The sequence below is a fragment of the Phycodurus eques genome, chromosome 15 (genome assembly GCF_024500275.1).
Source record: "Phycodurus eques isolate BA_2022a chromosome 15, UOR_Pequ_1.1, whole genome shotgun sequence".
Classification (NCBI taxonomy): Eukaryota; Metazoa; Chordata; class Actinopteri; order Syngnathiformes; family Syngnathidae; genus Phycodurus; species Phycodurus eques.
In genome coordinates, this window is record NC_084539.1 from 22872765 (window position 1) to 22891185 (window position 18421).

At 47.5% G+C, this 18421-nt stretch overlaps 1 protein-coding gene across 7 annotated transcripts in view; it reads left to right on the forward strand.

Annotated features, from left to right (window-relative positions):
• pi4kaa (phosphatidylinositol 4-kinase, catalytic, alpha a) overlaps positions 1 to 18421 on the forward strand; it is a 30294-nt gene that overhangs the window by 876 nt on the left and 10997 nt on the right. For 3 of the 7 annotated variants that reach the window (XM_061697741.1, XM_061697744.1, XM_061697747.1), the window contains exons 2-39: positions 1116 to 1232; positions 1313 to 1406; positions 1519 to 1607; positions 2098 to 2170; positions 2239 to 2516; positions 3208 to 3274; positions 3360 to 3508; positions 3586 to 3651; positions 3861 to 3957; positions 4025 to 4216; positions 4290 to 4390; positions 4595 to 4724; positions 5312 to 5444; positions 5536 to 5631; positions 5703 to 5886; positions 5969 to 6069; positions 6225 to 6393; positions 6562 to 6612; positions 7033 to 7141; positions 7208 to 7344; positions 7428 to 7561; positions 7627 to 7709; positions 7783 to 7853; positions 8186 to 8310; positions 8405 to 8486; positions 9078 to 9161; positions 9489 to 9578; positions 9697 to 9816; positions 10720 to 10812; positions 10889 to 11045; positions 12220 to 12347; positions 12492 to 12650; positions 12725 to 12876; positions 13527 to 13634; positions 14411 to 14631; positions 16989 to 17144; positions 17455 to 17534; positions 17621 to 17820. In XM_061697741.1, coding sequence (XP_061553725.1) covers positions 1116 to 1232; positions 1313 to 1406; positions 1519 to 1607; positions 2098 to 2170; positions 2239 to 2516; positions 3208 to 3274; positions 3360 to 3508; positions 3586 to 3651; positions 3861 to 3957; positions 4025 to 4216; positions 4290 to 4390; positions 4595 to 4724; positions 5312 to 5444; positions 5536 to 5631; positions 5703 to 5886; positions 5969 to 6069; positions 6225 to 6393; positions 6562 to 6612; positions 7033 to 7141; positions 7208 to 7344; positions 7428 to 7561; positions 7627 to 7709; positions 7783 to 7853; positions 8186 to 8310; positions 8405 to 8486; positions 9078 to 9161; positions 9489 to 9578; positions 9697 to 9816; positions 10720 to 10812; positions 10889 to 11045; positions 12220 to 12347; positions 12492 to 12650; positions 12725 to 12876; positions 13527 to 13634; positions 14411 to 14631; positions 16989 to 17144; positions 17455 to 17534; positions 17621 to 17820 — 4676 coding nt within the window. Of the gene's footprint in view, positions 1 to 1115; positions 1233 to 1312; positions 1407 to 1518; positions 1608 to 2036; positions 2171 to 2238; positions 2517 to 3207; positions 3275 to 3359; positions 3509 to 3585; positions 3652 to 3860; positions 3958 to 4024; positions 4217 to 4289; positions 4391 to 4594; positions 4725 to 5311; positions 5445 to 5535; positions 5632 to 5702; positions 5887 to 5968; positions 6070 to 6224; positions 6394 to 6561; positions 6613 to 7032; positions 7142 to 7207; positions 7345 to 7427; positions 7562 to 7626; positions 7710 to 7782; positions 7854 to 8185; positions 8311 to 8404; positions 8487 to 9077; positions 9162 to 9488; positions 9579 to 9696; positions 9817 to 10719; positions 10813 to 10888; positions 11046 to 12219; positions 12348 to 12491; positions 12651 to 12724; positions 12877 to 13526; positions 13635 to 14410; positions 14632 to 16988; positions 17145 to 17454; positions 17535 to 17620; positions 17821 to 18421 lie in introns of those variants that run through there. The other 4 variants (XM_061697745.1, XM_061697743.1, XM_061697746.1 and 1 more) reach the window with 4 other exon arrangements.

Below are 18421 nucleotides of genomic sequence, written 5' to 3' on the forward strand. Positions count from 1 at the left end.
AAGCCAGACCAAAAAAAAACAACAAAATGCTAAACAAGCTCATTTGCATTATTTGGCCACATTTTGTCATCTACTCATAGCCCAAGCTTTGTTATTGGTGCTTGATTTGAGTCATAATTCTACTATGTACTCGAGTACAAGGGTGTTCCTTGTGTGTTTTGACATACTTTTCTGATAATTATGAATATCTCAATAATACTACTTTTCAGCCAGTTAAAAACAACAACCGGTAGAAGTAATTTACATGGAACAATTCATATTATTACAGGCTTCCATGTTTCCACCGGTTTTAAAAAACAAACACGAGGAAATGTAAAACAAATGTATTTTTACTGGAGTAGATGAGACAATTCATGATTACAGTTAAAACAAAGCAAGTCTTAATTATTATAATTATGAGCTGCTAACACGTAATTACTAGGTACTATCTTACAATAATGAAATACTATCTCATAATTATGACTCGGGTCAACCACTAATAACAAAGCTATGTGTCTATGTTGCACTACATAGGAATCTAAACGTGAGCCTAATGAAGGTATTGTGTAATAATTTGTTGTTTCTGCCACTAAAATTAATAAACTGGGAAAAGTAAAAAAAAAAAAAAAAAATCAATTGAAACATCAGGATGAACCTAAGCATGGACTAGAACCTCTACAGGCAAACTTAATTTGACCATCTCTTAACTTTTGAATGCACGTCCAAATGTTCAATGTTTCAGTACTTTTTGCACATCTTGCTGTTTGATAGCAAGAAGCTAAAGGGCAAAATTCTGAACCGGAAGTCCACTCGTATGCCTTTCTGTGACTCTTCCAGTCTATCTTTTACAACCTGCTAATGACATTCTGTGACACTTGAAGCTTGGCGGCCACCGGCCACAGCTGAGGCTTCAAACAGGAAGCGCTGTACTCACGGGGAAGTGGCCACTGACCAGGTTGCAACACAGACTGGAAGAGTCACAGAAAGGCGGGGAAGTGGGTGTCACTTATTATCGTGACTTTCAGGAACTGAATTATTTGAGGTATTCGATTCCTCGTCGCGGCCGTGAAATTACACGATGAACAAGGGGTGCGTCGCGGTCTACGCGTCGTCATCAAAGTGCGTCGCGCTCGCAGGTGCAGAAGTTACAATGCATGTGTCCCGTGGACGTGCGAGGGGTGTTCCAGCTGGACGAGAGGCGGCGGGACGCCGTGCTGGCGCTGGGCATCTTCTTGGTGGAGTCCGACCTGCAGGTGGGCGCCGCACCGCCGCGACTGTTAAGACCACGACGCACTCGTTTTGTCGCTAACGGGACGCCGCCGTGTCGTTGCAGCACAAAGACGCCATCGTGCCCTACCTTCTCGGTCTGCTCAAAGGACTTCCGAGAGTGCAGTGGATTGAGGAGAGCTCGGAATGCAAAGGACGAGGTAATATCTGGAAAGTATTCACCGCACTTCACTTTTGCCGCATTGTGGTGGCTTGCAGCCTTTTTCTTCAAATATCCGACACGTTTACGCGCTATGCACCTCCGTCCCGCAGGGATACTTCCTGTTGCCGAGAACTTCAGCTTCTGTCTCGTCACGTTGCTCTCTGACGTTGCCCAGCGAGATGAAACGTTGCGTGGACAGGTGTGAATGTGTGTCTGTTGGTCTGTGTGTGTGTGTGTGTGTGTGTGCATGCGTGTCCGTATGTGCCTGACAGGCGCGTGCGTGTGGATGTCTGTGTCCTTGTTTGTGCGTTTTTTCTGTCTGTTTGTATGTCCGTGTGTCTGGTTGTGTGTGTTTGTTTTTTTTGTAGTATTTGTGTGTGTGAACTAGTGTTTGTTCCCATGTTTGTGTTTGTGCGTGTGTGTTCCTTTGTGTTTTTTGTGAACGTTCATGTTTGTTCAAGCGTGTATGACCGTGTATGTGTCTGTCTGTGTTTGTTTCCATGTTTGTATTTGTGCACATCTGTGTCCGTGTGTTTGTGTATCCCAATCATTCGCGCGTCCAATTGTTTGTGTATGTCTGTCCGTGTGTATCTGCGTGTCTGTGTATGTGTGTTTGTTTGTATGTAAGTGTGTAGATACCACGTGTGTTATGACTGTATGTGGTTGCGATGCTGTAATTATTGCGTCAGATCCTGGAGACCATCATGGACGTTATGCAAATTCTGCAAGACTTGTGCAAGAATCCGCAGTGTCGCGATAAAGGTGATTCGCACGCTTCCCGCCGTCGACCAGGCTTCCGTTTTTTTCCTGACTTTCGACTCCGCTCTCAGGGCCGCCCTACTTCGAGTACACGTGTCGCCACACGGTCCCCGCCCTGCTGGGCGTGGCGCGCGCCTTCGGCCGCTACAGCAACACGGACGAGCCGCTGCTGTCCAAGCTGTTCCCGCGGCCGGCGGCGCCCCCCCTGACGGCGGCGGACGACAGCGACGCCGCGCGCCGACGTTCCTTCAATGACTTCCGCTCCATCCTGCCCAGCTCCTTCCTCACAGTGTGCCCGGGGGACACGATGAGGCACAAGAGCTCCTCCGTGTCCTCCGTGTCTCAACAGGTACAAACTGGATGGGCCTGAAAAAAAGTCATGTAATGAGCAAAAAAAGAAACAACAATTATATATATATATATATATATATATATATATATACACACATACACACAGGCACACACAGAAGGGAATTTTTGACATGGCAAGGTTTAAAAAAATAAATAAAATGTAAACACATAGTAGGTCTATGTGATTAAATGAAATGTAATCGTGATTTCGATTATTCACCCTAACGGTAATTGAAAAAACCAAAACAATTGATGTGCCAAGTGGTGCGGTGTGTGCGTGAAAGCACCCCAAACGCAGCGTAGATTGCTTGCAGTAAGCGTGACGTGTGTTCGTCTGCCTCCCTGATTGACACCCAAGTTGGACTTAACTGTAAAACTAAACACAGAACAAAAAGAATTACACAGGAACATTTGACTTGGTAAGATTTCTCAAAAACAAGTTTCCATAGATTATTTTCCGGTATGTACAGTTTAAGATTTTTAAAGAAAAAAATGTTTGAATTCAATGAAATACTCTTACACAAACCTTGCCTGTGCAAAACTATATTGACATTCAAAGAACAGCCACATTTTGTCCTTTTCCATATTTCATCTCGGAGAGTTGACTTTTTGTAGCGGAAGCGGCGTCATGTGGCTAAGAAAAAATGCGGCGGACGCATTGTCGCCGTTGTTCAATCATTTGTTGTCAGGCCAGTCCCGAGAGGACGGGGCTGACCCCGAGCTCCCCGGCGGGCCCGTCGGCGCCGTACTTTGAAGGTGAGCGGCGCTGTTTCGATCTACTATCACTCATAATGCGGCAATGCCCGCCGCTTAATTGACCCCCCCCAAAAATGTCGCCCAGGCTCGTACCTTCCCGACGGCAGCTCCGTGGACCCGGACTACTACTTCTCCACCATCAGCTCCAGCTTCTCCGTCTCGCCTCTCTTCACCGGCAGCAGCTGCGGAGAGTTCCGCGTCCCCCTGGACACGCTCAGGCAGCTTCTGCACATGGTGGGCACGCGCCACGCACCAACGTGTGCGCGCGTGCCAACGCACGTCTTAATATGACGCGTCGTCGTCTTCAACAGGTGGAAGAAATGGTCTCGGAGTCGTTTTTAAAGTCGCTGGATGAAACCTTGGCAGAACTGTTGGAGGTATGACTGCTGCTTCACTGTTATTGAAATAGTTGAGTGGTGCCTTGAGATACGACTTGAATTTGTTCGGGAAAAAAAGGTGCAATTGTCAGCAAATACTTTTAGTTTTAGTTTGCCAATGGCGAGTCACTGTAATAACTATTGACACCAAGAATGAAGAGAGAGGCTGTGTTTGAAATCATGCAATAAATGTTGTGTTCCTTTCCAAGTTGAGTCCCGGTCTTCACGTGTACTACAAAACCTTCAGTGACCCTCTCTACGTCGCCATATTCAAAATGCTCAGAGACACCCTGTACAACCTGAAAGGTAAGTCGTTGCCCTCCTCCGTTCTTCTTCGCCTCACGTCGGTATTCTGCCCGTCCTCCACCAAAAGACCTCCAGACGGACTTTGTGAAGGAGGTGCACGACTTTGTGCTGGAGCAGTTCAGCAGCAGCCAGTCGGAGCTGCAGAGGATCCTGCGCGACGTCGAGTACCTTCAGAGCGAGCTGAGCCCGCTCAAGCTGCGCTGCCAGGCCAACGCCGCCTGCGTGGACCTGATGGTGTGGGCCGTCACCGAGGAGCAGGGTGAGAGCCTTCGCCCGCCGGCTGGCGGGAGGCGACCGAAGCTCATTTTGGCTCTCTTTCACGCAATCCGCAGGAGCCGAGAACCTTTGCGGCAAGCTGTCGGAGAAGCTGCAGTCCAAGACCTCCAGTAAAGTCATCATCGCGCATATGCCTCTCCTCATCTGCTGCCTGCAGGTAACAAGCGCTAACCGACTCCCCACGTTGAAAGTACTTGGCCCTGTTGGGAGTCGCTCCCTATTCGCTGTATAGTGCTCGAAATCGGCGGCTGGCCGTGCCGGGAGACGGTGCTCCCCGCCCGCCGCTTGTCCGTTCGGAACACTCTGACGATCTCCTGCGAATGAATGCGTGTGATCTTTCGTGTTTTGAATGCGTGTCCAGGGCTTGGGTCGCCTGTGCGAGCGCTTCCCGGTGGTGGCCCACTCCGTCACCACGTCGCTGAGGGACTTCCTGGTGGTGCCCTCTCCGGTCCTGGTCAAGCTGTACAAGTACCACAGCCAGTGCGCTCCCGGTGAGCGGCGGATCCCTCTGCGCTAAAACCCTCCTCTCTCGTCATTCTGTTGTCACTTTTCTGTGGGGCCAATGATACATTGCTCGTGCACTCACTGTAGACGTCTCGCCACGCTGCACTATTTGCATATCTGTGGTTGCATATCCAATACTGGCCACTCATGCCAGAGTAGCATCTGCGCCATTTGCACACTGACTGAGGAGCATCTGCAACATTGGCACAATCGACACTGTCCCAGATGATCGCGCTACTCGTCACTTTAAACCGCTCTCGGCGCCCTTTGCACAATGCTCACTGCACCGGACTATTGCGAGATGAGTCATTCCAAGTGCTCTAAGTGCTAGAGGCCTCTGCATCTTTTTGCACAATTGTCAAAAAAACATAAAAAAATTGTACCGGCATTTACCAGATAACTATTAACCCTTTATTGCTCAGTGACTGTTTTTTTTTTTTTTCTCAATATCTTGATGTCTACAAAGTGTTCTCTGTCAATTGTCGTACTTGAGCGGCTCCAACTACCGGAGACAAATTGCTTGTGTGTTTTTCGGACATACTCCGCAAAATAAAGATGATTCTGATTCCTCAAGGAGGCGGGGAGATCAAGATCCACGTGACCAACGAGCACTCCCAGTCCACCCTCAGCACGAACCCAGGAAGCAAGAAGAGCCAGCCCTCCATGTACGAACAGCTGAGGGACATCTCCATCGATAACATCTGCAGGTGAGGTCTCACGCGCGCAGCGCATACACCGGCACGTCCGGGATCCAGCCCACGCGGCCAGAGGTCATGCTTGGGGTCGTTTCCCCCGCAGGTGTCTGAAGGCGGGGCTGACTATGGATAACGTTATTGTAGAAGCCTTCCTGGCCAGCCTGTCCAATCGTCTCTACATCTCCCAGGAGAACGACAAGTAGGTGAAGATCTGTTTGACGTCCTCTCGTGAAGAATCCAAACTCACGCTCGCTCTCCCGTGTGGCTCAGGGACGCTCACTTAATCCCGGACCACACCATCCGGGCTCTGGGCCACATCGCCGTGGCCCTGCGGGACACCCCCCGCGTGATGGAGCCCATCCTACAGATCCTGCAGCAGAAGTTCTGCCAGCCGCCGTCGCAGCTGGACGTGCTCATCATCGACCAGCTGGGCTGCATGGTCATCACGGGCAATGCGAGTGTCTCGGCTAAAAGCCCCCGGTGCCGCTTGCCAAGAGCTAATGTGCTGACGTGCTTGTTGTGTTGTGTCCCTCCAGCAATACATCTACCAGGAAGTGTGGAATTTGTTCCAGCAGATCAGCGTCAAGGCCAGCTCCATGGTCTACTCCACCAAGGACTACAAGGACCACGGATACAGGTGGCCTTTGTTGCTTTGTGAGATACTTCTAGGTTAGGGCAGTGGTTCTCAAACTTTGATTTGAGTGGAGTGATCAAGTAATCGGATAGGAAATGATTTGAAGCGCTCGGTTATGTCGTCCCGGATGACACGGCCGTGGTGTCCCGTGTGCGCAGACACTGCTCACTGGCCGTCATCAACGCTCTGGGCAACATCGCGGCCAACCTGCAGGCCGAGCAGATGGTGGACGAGCTGCTGGTCAACCTGCTGGAGCTTTTCGTCCAGCTGGGCCTGGAGGGCAAGAGGGCCAGCGAGCGGGCGGCGGACAAAGGCCCGGCTCTCAAGGTCCGCTTTGATTTGATCGCGACACCTTACCGCGCTCACCGCTTTATTGTTCTTGTTCAGTTCGAACCATAAACATGAAATGCACACTTGAATTGAGTTTTTATTTCTAGTGGAAGACATGTTTTGGTCGCTTTTGTCATCCTCGTGTTATATTGTGTTATTCTGCAGGCATCGAGCAGTGCTGGCAACCTGGGCGTCCTCATCCCGGTCATCGCAGTGGTGAGACTTGAAGTTGGCATTAGCTGGAATGTGTCTGCAGTGCTATTTAGGGCCTGAGCACCACAGGAAGGCCATCTTGAAATTGCTCCGCTTGCGTGTCGTCGTTAACATCAGGACAAATAAATCCCCGTTGAGAGGGCTTTCTCAGAAACTCAACAAAGTCGGTAGCGCCCCCAGAATTCTTTGAAAATTCAGCCCCTGCAGTCACTTTGACTTGGCAACATGAAATTTGGTAGACGTGTCTGTCGTGGGTAGAACCACAAAAAAGTCTTGAAGCCTTGCCCCAACAGACACAGGAAGTCAGCCATATTGGTCGTTTTATGCTCCGCTCTGTTCAGGCATTTCCAGGCGTCCTTCAAGGACAAACTTTTTTTGTCCAAACGCTGCCACGTTTCAACCACCTATTTCTTTCGTGATCAGCTGACAAAAAGGTTGCCACCGATCAAGGAGGCCAAACCACGCCTGCAGAAGCTCTTCAGGGACTTTTGGCTCTACTCTGTGGTCATGGGCTTCGCTGTGGAAGGCTCAGGTAAGACTCTGTTCCTCGTCTTCTTGGTTTCCCTTATAAAGACTGCGCCTCCCCACGATATCGTAGGTCTGTGGCCTGAAGAGTGGTACGAGGGCGTGTGCGAGATCGCCACCAAATCGCCGCTGCTGACGTTCCCGAGCGGCGAGCCTCTCCGCTCCGAGCTGCAGTACAACTCTGCGCTCAAGAACGACACGGTCACGCCGGTATGATGACGTGAACACTCCAGTCGACACGTGCCTCTCGTACTCGTTGACACGACTTGACCGCCTCGCTTTTTTCGCCCCAGGCGGAGCTGAACGAGCTGCGCGGCACCATCATCAACCTGCTGGACCCGCCTCCAGAGGGCGCCGCGCTCATCAACAAGCTGGACTTCGCCATGTCCACGTATCTGCTGTCTGTTTACAGGCTGGAATACATGAGGTGGGTGCGCACACGTCTCTGAGCCTGACGGACTTGAAAGTCACTGTCGTGTTGTTTACCATCAGGATGCTGAATTCGCTGGACTCGGAACGCTTCCAGGTCATGTTCCGCTACTTTGAGGACCGAGCCATCCAGAAGGACAAATCGGGTAAGCGCACATTTTCAAGCCACAAAATATTGATGCACCAAACATTTGTTGGATTGTGTCGTGTCGCTCGCAGGCATGATGCAGTGTGTAGTCGCTGTCAGCGACAAAGTCTTTGAAGTCTTCCTGCAAATGATGATTGAGAAAGTAAGATCACGCAAAACATGATATTTCTCCTCTTACATCCTCACATTAGTTTAACAATCCTGTAAAGTCAATTCCGATATTTCTTTCTAAATCCCTTGCACAAATAATTGCTGAAAACGTGCAAAGATGGAGAACTGTGTAATAGTCAGTTGTGGAGCTGTAGCGTTTTTTTTAACCATTTCACTTTTTGGGCGTGGCTAAAACCTGCCCAATTATCCGCAGATTCATCGATTATGAAATGAATTATGACTTGCATCCCTAGTTGTCTCGAATGGCGTTGATTAGTGCTGATACTCCGGCACTGATATCAAGAGTATGTTTCCTTTTTTCAGGCAAAAACCAAAGCGCACGAAGAGGAGCTGGAGCGCCACGCCCAGTTCCTGTTGGTCAACTTCAATCACATTCACAAGAGGATCCGCAGAGTGGCCGATAAATATTTGTCCGGGCTGGCCGAAACGTGAGTATGGACAGACAGACAGACAGATGGCGCGGCCTCGCCCGCCAAATCCTTCTGCCAACTTAATGTCTGTCCTCTTTGGCTTCGTCCGCAGCTTCCCTCACCTGCTGTGGAGCGGCCGTGTGCTGAAGACCATGCTGGACATCCTGCAGACGCTCTCGCTCTCGCTCAGCGCCGTAAGTCACCACCACAGCGTAGCTCCTTTCGATTGAATCACTCGTGATTCGAATGAGTTTTTTTTTTTCTATTTTCCCATGGCGTTCAAAAAATGTAAATGTGTCTGATTATTTTGTTATTTCAATAGCGTAGTTGCCAAAGTCAGATTTTAACGTTTTCGGGAAAAACCCAATGGATTCCCGTGACCTGGATGACATACGTAAAGAAAAACATTTTTTAGCAAGGACATTGGTATTTTTATTGTATTGTGATAGTAGGTTAAAAATGACTTAGCCTAACCTTTTGTCAAGGTTTGGTAACGACCATTAGTAAAGCTACCGTTAGCTTGTTGGCTACCACGATCAGTCTGGTCAATGACTACCGTCCGTCAAAGGATCCATCAACTGTATCATATCAAGGACACACTTTACTGAAGTACGAAAAAGCGGGATTTTTTTTTTTCCGGGGTGGTTTGGATTCAAAAACAAATGACAAAATAATTGGTCACTTTTTCCTCTTTTGATTTTTGATTGGCAATTGAAAATGGCAAGAATGACTGATAGACGGATAAGAATGTCCTTGTCATGCTCACGTTCACATTTCCGCTGCAGGACATCCACAAGGACCAACCTTACTATGACATTCCGGACACTCCGTACAGGATAACCGTTCCCGATACCTATGAAGCCAGAGAGGTGAGCTGCTTTTATTGTATTTGATCCTTTTTGTTTTATTTCAAAGGGACTTTACACATGATTGCTTTTACAAGTATACTTCATATTCCTGCCGGCTGGAGATGGTGTTCTACTAGTGAGTACTTGATCGGAAAACCAAACATTCTCTACTCAAACTAACAAAGCAGAAAGCATTAAGGACATGAAATCCCAAAGAAAATGTGACGCGGATCTGCATATGTCCAGTATACTGTATAAAGACCTCCACCACATAACTGCAAATTGTCCTCTTCATTAGTTCACATATTCATTGCTGTCATCCTCTCTAATGTGCCTCTCTGATTGTAGAGCATCGTAAAGGATTTTGCTGCTCGCTGTGGAGAAATCCTGAAGGAAGCCATGAAATGGGCTCCGTCTGTCACCAAGTCCCACCTGCAGGTAACAACATGGACCCTGTGGATGTTCACAGCGAGGGATTCATGCCACTCATTTTCTAGCGGCCACACGTATGTTTTGTAGGTAACATTGTCTTAAGCCGTCTTTCCTTCTTTTCAAGGAGTACTTGAACAAACATCAGAACTGGGTGTCGGGTCTGTCGCAGCACACGGGCCTGGCCATGGCCACGGAGAGCATCCTGCACTTTGCTGGCTTTAACCGACAGAGCACCACGCTAGGGGTCGGTCCCAAACACTCAGTGGTTTGCTTTGTTCATGACCAATGATTCGTTTGGCGTCATTGTCTGCTTTAAATTGAATTGATAGTTGCGGTTCAAAGTAAATGTAAGAGTGTAAAGTATCAAGAAGAGAGCCTTGTGGGACACCTTAGAACCACATTGACCAGTTGACAGGAAATTTGGTGGACATGACTATCATTAGGCGGCACGGTGGAAGACTGGTTCGAGCGTCTGCCTCATCGTTCTGAGGACGGGGGTTCAATCCCCGGCCCCGCCTGTGTGGAGTTTGCAGGTTCTCCCCGTGCCTGTGTGGGTTTTCTCCAGGCACTCCGGTTTCCTCCCACATCCCCCAAAACATGCATGGTAGGTTCATTGAATACTCTAAATTGCCCGTAGGTGTGAATGTGAGTGTGAATAGTCGTGCCCTGCGATTGGCTGGCAACCAGTTCAGGGTGTACCCTGCCTCCTGCTGGGATAGGCTCCAGCTCTCCCGCAACCCTAGTGAGGATAAGCGGCTCAAATAATGGATGGCTGGATGGATGGATGGATGGATGGACTATCATTACAGGATCGAACAGGAAGTCGGCCCTTTTGGTTTGAGGCAGCCAATTTGTGCAAAATCCAAGGCTCATACTTTGAGCAACTCTCATGAGGGAATTTGCCAAAGTGAGCCCCAGTCTCAGGCAACCATCCTAGACAGATGGTCGATGCTAAATTGTGAAGGTTTTTGTCTAATGTGTGGCTTCAAAATTCGATGGAAAAAAAAAAAAAAAAAAACAATTCTAAAATTCGATGATGATTTCAAGGATTCGCCATGACGAGAAAAAGGGGTGTCATGGCCCGTTTTCCAGATTTCCCTCGTATTTGTCTGGAATTAATAATGTCATTCCTTACGTCTCCCTGCAGTCCACTCAGTTGACGGAGAGGCCAGCCTGCGTGAAGAAGGACTACTCCAACTTCATGGCCTCCCTCAACCTGAGGAACAGATACGCAGGAGAGGTCAGCAGACCGTCCGTCGATCACCACAACGCACCTCCGAGCCCGAGGCTGATTGTTCCTCATTTCCTGTCTGTAGGTATCGGGCATGATCCACTTCGCCCAGGCGGTGCGGGGCCAGCCGGACCTGGGCCGGCTGATGGTCAAGCAGATGGGAGAGGCTCTGGACTTGGCCCAACCCGAAGGCTTCACTGAGGCAATGTTCAAGCTGGCCGCATTGCTCATCAGCAGCAAAGGTGCACTGATCATCATCCTCGATACTCGCGCTTCTCAAACTGGGGGCCCTCGACTCCGACGGGTCTGCGAGCCACAGCTTGGGGGTCCGAAAAATATTTTGAAATGTTGTATTGGTTTATTTTTTAATTTAAGTTTTTTTAAAGTGTGGGTCTTTACAAATGACCGGCGTGCAAATCAACAAACATAGTTGACGAATTCCTTAAGCGCTGATATGATTGTGACGTATGATCCCATAAGTGCCACATTCCTGCATCAACTCACTTCAACATAGTTCCTTGGCACCAAGATGCCACAAGATAATGGCAAAGCACTTCTTTTGTGTAAATGAAGTTCTACAACTCACTTCAACATAGTTCGTTGTTACCAAAATGCCACAAAATGATGGCAAAGCACTACTTTTGTATGTTTTCGTTTGTTACTTGTCTATTTTTCTCAAAAATAGGCAACTTTTTAATTCCTGTGACATTTAGGGGTACACTAGGTATTTATGTTGAATTATCGTAAGGATTAAGAAGAGTTCTATAGACAGATTTCTCCTTTGTATAGGCCTTTTCACACTGCACTTGGCAAAGCGTCTGACGCCCTTGACTTTCCCATTCATGGTGTATGCGCTGAGGGGGCGGCGGTGCGTTTTGCCGTGGCGCGGCAACGCAGTAGGCCGCTCACTCTCTGCGTCACGCCCTTGAACAGAAAAATGTTCGAGTCCCGGGCCGTGTCGCGGCGATGGCAGAAAGCTCCTTCAATCGGACAGGGGCTGGCGCCGTGATTTCTGACTGCTATTTTGGCAAAGTTTGGGACAAAAGAAAAATGATCGATTTTTTTATTTTTTTTGCTGCTGCGTCAACTCCTACTCCTCAAAATGTGAACGTTCCCCCCCAACAATGACAAATGCATATTCCCGAGTTGCGGTCCACCCAGTGAGGTACGCGTCCCGACTTCCTTGTAGGTTGCTACGTCAGCGCTTCCTTATATGGGCATCGTCCGCAATGACCACAACGCAACGGGCGGCAGTTTTCTTTGTGACCTTTCACACTGAGCAAGTGCAGTTTGAAAAGGCCTAAAGGACCCGACAAGTGTGAGAACCTCTGCTCTACACCACATTTGCTCCTCGCATAAGATCTGATGATCGTGTGTGTGTGTGTGTGTGTGTGTGTGTGTGTGGTGTGGGTGTAGAATGCGACCCCCAGCTGCTGCACCACCTCTGCTGGTCTCCTCTCAAGATGTTCACCGAGCACGGCATGGAGACGGCCATCGCCTGCTGGGAATGGCTGCTGGCTGCACGTGTTGGTGTGGAAGTACCGGTACAAAAATCAAATAAAGTCTCCTTTTTTGTGTCCTTAAGTGTAAATACAGTGGCACCTTGACTCACAAGTACCCCAATTTATGGGTCTTTGGGGTTAAATTAAACTCGTCAGCCAAGGCACCGCTGTCCTTGTGCGTTGCAGTTCATGCGGGAGATGGCGGGAGCGTGGCAGATGACGGTGGAGCTGAAGATGGGCTTGTTCTCCGACGCCCAGCAGGAGGCCGACCCCCTGGCGGCGTCTGAGGAGAGCCAGCCCGTCCCCTGCCCGCCTGACGTCACCCCGCACCACATCTGGATCGAGGTCCGCCCGTCGGCCTCTTGTAGCGCCACCTTATCCTTTCTTCCGCCTCACGCTTTCCGTCGCTTCGTACGCAGTTTCTGGTGCAGAGGTTCGAGATAGCCAAGTACTCCAGTGCCGACCAGGTGGAGATCTTCTGTAGTTTGCTCCAGCGCTCGCTGTCTCTCAACGTGGGCGGGGCGAAGAGTAACCTCAACCGCCACGTCGCCGCCATCGGACCTCGCTTCAGGTTGTGTAACGTGGAGCTCCCCCGCTCTCTGGCCTAATTCTGCCGTTTCTAGCAATCTTTTGGGCTTTTTAATGTAGACTTTTCACAGTCGGGATGCACCTTTCAGCCTTCCATTGAATGCCAGAACATTAAAACACTGACACAGGAACTGCTGTCAGCCACACCTCACGCCAAGACACTTACATGCCACCCCCTCTTCAAGGCACATGCTGCACAGACACTACAATACGTACAGTTTTTACTATACACGTTTTGCTCGGAATATTTTAATTGATGGAAATCATGAAGAGTAAATAGTAAGGGGCAGCGACGCTTCATCGAGTAAACAACCAGAATACAGTAATTCGATCACAAAAAAAAAGGTCAAAATCTGTGCCTCGATTCTTCGCCGGGATCATTTTTCCACACGGACTTATGTTCGTGCAGTCGCACACGTTATAAGCGCATCATCCACGAGCTGCCCGTGGCCGCGACTCAAGCCGAGTCACTCAACACGCAGACTGGCTAACGGGTCAGCCAGCTCTTTACTTTCATTTGCTGACGGCCACATCACTCACGAGGCCAGGCTCCGCCTTTTAAAGCCACGGAACGTCAACTATATGTGTGCTTTGTGTTGACGTGTGTTTGGCGTGTTTTGTTTTGTGCTGCAGGCTGCTGACGCTGGGCCTGGCTGTACTTCACTCTGACATCATAACCAACGCCACCGTTAGGAACGTGCTCAGAGAGAAGATCTACTCCACGGCCTTTGATTACTTCAGGTACACGCATGTAACTAAAGTTGTACCTTCACTTACGAGCGACCCACCTTTCCAGTTAGGAGAAAATTGGAGTTACACAAATCAGATTCTGGGTGAAATGAAAACAAAAATCGAGCAGTTAAGGTACTGTAATGCCCTCGCATGTGGGCAAGGAGAGCCAAACAATCACTAATGCACTGTCAGCCATTTCTCAAACAGGACAGTCAAACACACAAATCCAAAATGAAAACACAGTCACTCTTGGGTCTCTCACAAGGCCACAAAAATGAAATCTGTTGTTCCAGCCATTTCATGATGTTTGTTGTTGTTTCATGATTGCGACAACACTGCGCCGCAAAACTGAAGGCAAAATGTTTGGCTCTTGCTCTGGTGGCTTGCTGGAGTCCATGCATTCATTCTGCTAAGGGTGATAAATGACATTTATTACGATTGATGCGGGTATGCTTAAAGCCACCTTTGTTCTGATGGTGTCATATTTTTTCTAATTAAGACATGCATTTGTAAATTATTAGTGATTTGTTCTTGTTATGACACAACTTCCGATATAAAATAAAACAAAGAAATGTGTTTTTTTGAAAACATGATTGACCGCTACTTATTGAAAAACGATAATTTTTTTGAGTTTAAAAAACCCCCAAAACATTTCTTTTTTAAAAAAATGCAATTATAATGGGCATCAATTATCTTCGGTCCGGTCCTTATCTCCCGCAAATGCGACAAGCACACAAATAAGTGACTCGTACCTGAAGTAAGGCCGGCATGTGTTCCGTCTGCAGCATGTCTCCAAAGTTTCCCACCCAAGGTGACAAGCGCCTGCGCGAGGACATCAGCGTCACCATCCGCTTCTACGCCAGCATCCTGTCGGACAAGAAGTACCTGGCGGCGTGCCACCTGGTGCCCCCCGGTGAGCTTGGTACCACCCCGGCCCCGAGCACGCTCTCTGCCGGGATATTTGGATCGCTTATCGTGTCCAGCACTTCTCCGATATCCATCTTAAGTAAGCCTCAGCGGTGGCGGCGGCCTGCGGCGTGCGGCGGGAGCATGCGTGTACGTACGCGTGGCAAATTTGATGCTTTGCTCAGTCCTCACCGTGCTGCTCATAGATCTACACCGTCTAGATCAGTAATTCCCGACCACTGTTTGCCATGAGAGTTCATTTGTTTGAAAAGTAGGATTTATTGACTTCAAATATATCTTTGTTCACGTATGTATGCCAGCAATGTATCGTGACAAGTGTCAAAAACAACAGATTTTGAATTCCCATCCCGAGTCAGGATATACTATATTTAAGTTGCCTATTAAAAGCTTACCTTCAATTAGTAAATTCCTGGTTTATTCCCATTTATTGCTATTAATTCCCATGGAAAGTTTGCAAATTCACTGGATTTTGCAACCGGACAGAAACATGCTAACGGGCACAGATTTTACACTGAGAAAGTAAAGTTGCGAGTAAATGGAGACAAAATTACAATTTTAGTGCTGTTGAAATACTTTTTGTGACATTTTAGTTTGGTGGTGTGTCGTGAAATTTGTCTAATAAATACAGTATGTGCTTTGGCTCAGTAAAGGTTGGGAAATACTGGTGTAGATATTCAGTAAGTGAAATGTATGTAGGTCATTTTCCTGCTTTTGGCCTCGGGTTTCATCACAGTCGGGTTTTCCTCTTCAAAATGGTCACTTTATTCCGTAAAATTCCTTGAGCAGCAGTGGGGAAATAAAGCACAAGTTTGTCATTTGTATTGAGATGCACTACTCCTCATCATGTCAGCCTCCCCGCCAAACCCCCTTTCTCCTCAGTTCATCAATGTGCAAGAAAGTACAACTTGAACATCAGCGCTTCTGAATCCTCCTCTCATCATTTCCTGACGCTCCCCTGAGAGAGACTCATTGTCAAACCCTTAAAAATTCTAAACTCATCCCTCCGTCATCTCCATCATGTGTGGATGCTGCAGCACTCAAATGAGCCACTGCTCACCCCTCTAGTGCATGGCCAATGCCAAGTGAGGCATGTTGCCACGACGACCGTGAGCAGAGCTATAGGGTTGGGATAAGGCGAGTGTGTAGAAAAAAAGCCAACGCCCAGTAAAAGTGGATTGTATTTTCACTCATGGCTGCACTTCATCACCAAGCTACCGTTACATTTCAACTAGTGTAGCGGATCTATTCATGCGGCGCAAATGATTTGATTAGTTGAATCATTTCACACTGGAAAGCTGGGCAGGGACTTCAGAGATCCAACTATGTGTATATCAACAATTCAAATGTCAACATTATCCTGTATATATCCTCGTTAAACTGAATAGAGAGGTGTAGTTTAGAGGAAACTGAAGAAACCGGAAGGGCTCAAAAGCAGAGCCTTGTGGGACACCACAAATTGCAGTTCAATTTATTGTCTTAAAATGATTTGAGTCAATGCTTAGATTTTTTGAAGTGGTGTCATGGTTCATGGGAGTGTGTGGTCCGGGATAAGGCTAGTAAAACAGAAGTTTTTGTATTTTCACTGGTGGAGGCAGCACTTTGTCACTAAACCACCCAATGACACTTGTCAATTAGTGCGGCATATGTGGTGGTCACATCGCAAAGATTTAATTGGTTGTATAATTTTCACACTAGAATTGTGGGCTAGCACTCCAGAGACCCAATGACAGTACACTACCATTCAAAAGTTTGGGGTCACCCAGACAATTTTGTCTTTCATGAAAAACATACTACTACTAAGTTTTGGGGTCACTTAAAAGAAATTCCTCACTTTTGAAAGAAAAGCCCTGTTTTTTTAACTACAATAATAGCTAGACTGTATTTCTGATTAATTTAAAAAAAAAAATTGCATTTCTTCAAAGAATGAAGACATTGCTAAGTGACCCAAACCTTGTGAACGGTAGCATATTTGTATACAAGCTATTGAAATGTCAGTTTTCCATAATATGTCCCCTTTGACCTGAAAAGAGAGGCGCAGTTCAGAGGAAACTGAAAAAAAAGGTAAAGGCTCTAAAGCAGAACCTTGTGGGACACAACACATTGCAGTTCAATAGAATGTCTTTAAAGTTCTTCGATTCAATGCCAAGGTTTATTGAACTGGTTTGGTGGTTCATTAAACCTGAAAGGCTCACGAGCAGAGCCTTGTGGAACACCAAACATTGCAGTTCGATTTAATATCTTTAAAGTTCTTTTAATCAATGCCAAGGTCTATTGAACTGGTTCAGTGGTTCATGCGAGTCGAGGAAGCGCGGTTCAGGGCGGGCATGTAAAGCTCAACATCTCCATCATCACTCATGTGGATGGTGCCATGTTGTGACTGTTGTTGTGTTGTTGTTGTGTTTTGGTCTAAATGCGCGTTCATGTGATGACTGACAGACAACCAGGATCCGTCGCTGAACAGTTTGTCGGTGATGAATGCCGCCGACATGCGCAGTAACGTCGACTCCAGCGCTCGCTCGCAGCAGAGCAGCCAGGGATGGATCAACACGTACCCACTTTCCAGCGGCATGTCCACCGCATCCAAGAAATCTGGTAGGGTTTGGTTTTATTAGGGATACATTTGCCCTAGTTTCAAACCCTAAACTGAAAATCAAGACCTTAGCCCTGATTTCAAATTCACCCTTCTTGAAACCCTCACCCTGGCTTGAAACCCTAACCTTGGCTTCAAGCCCTAATTTGAAATAATTATTTAAGACCCTAACCCTGTCTTCATTTTTTACCCTTGTTTTAAACCCTAATCCCAATTTGAAACCTTAACCCTGATTTGAAAGTCGAAGTTGAGGCTCTTACTTGAGTCTTTGGTGAAAAGAAGTCCAGCATGTGACAAAAACATGTCTCGCAGGAGCGTCCAAGAAGAGCAACCGAGGGACGCAGCTCCACAAATACTACATGAAGCGCAGGACCCTCCTGTTGGCTCTGCTGGTGAACGTCCTCGTCCGCTTTTTACGGTACCGGCTCTTTCGTTTCCCCCCTTGAGCGAGCTCCTCGTTTTCCTTTTGCGTGTCCAGGCGAGCGAGATCGAGCGCCTGAGCACGTGGTACAACCCGCTGTGTACCCAGGAGCTGGCCATCGCCACCGAGCAGTCGGTGGAGACCAGCATCGCCAACTGGCGGTCCAAGTACATCAGCCTGACTGAGAAGCAGTGGAAGGACAACGTCAACCTGGCCTGGAACATCGCGCCCTACCTCGCCATGCAGCTGCCCAGCAGGTTGCCTGAATTCATACATAATAGGATTTGTAAAACGGACGGATCAGCCGATCCATTTGTAAATGAGAGAAAAAGGAGTTCAAATGTGCATGCGAGATACAGGGTGGCCACAGAGTCTCCTTACAATTTAGTTTGAGATTGACTTATTATTAGTTGAACTAATACAGAGATATTTTCAATGAGGGGGAAAAAAAAATCTTCATTATCTACTCTGCATTGTCTCATAGGTTCCAAGGACGTCTCTCTTTATTTGCTTTTGTAAAAATTGGTTAAATGGATTGGTTAAATGATTAAAAGACTGAATGCAAATCGGATACAGTACTTTCTTTCAATTAAACAAATAAGTTCTCATCTGGCATTATTTTGGATTTACAATGAATTTACCAAACGATAAGAATCGATCAAAAATGGTTAAATATGTAGAATTCTGACGGCACGGTGGCCAACTGGTTAGCACATCTGCCATATATCTTGAATTATTTACACTAAATCAATTAACAAGTTGTTTAGTGAGATAACTCGATACAAAATGAATAGATGTTCATGACACAATTTTAGGGGGAAAAGGCTTCATTAATTCAACAAATATTACAGGAAATCA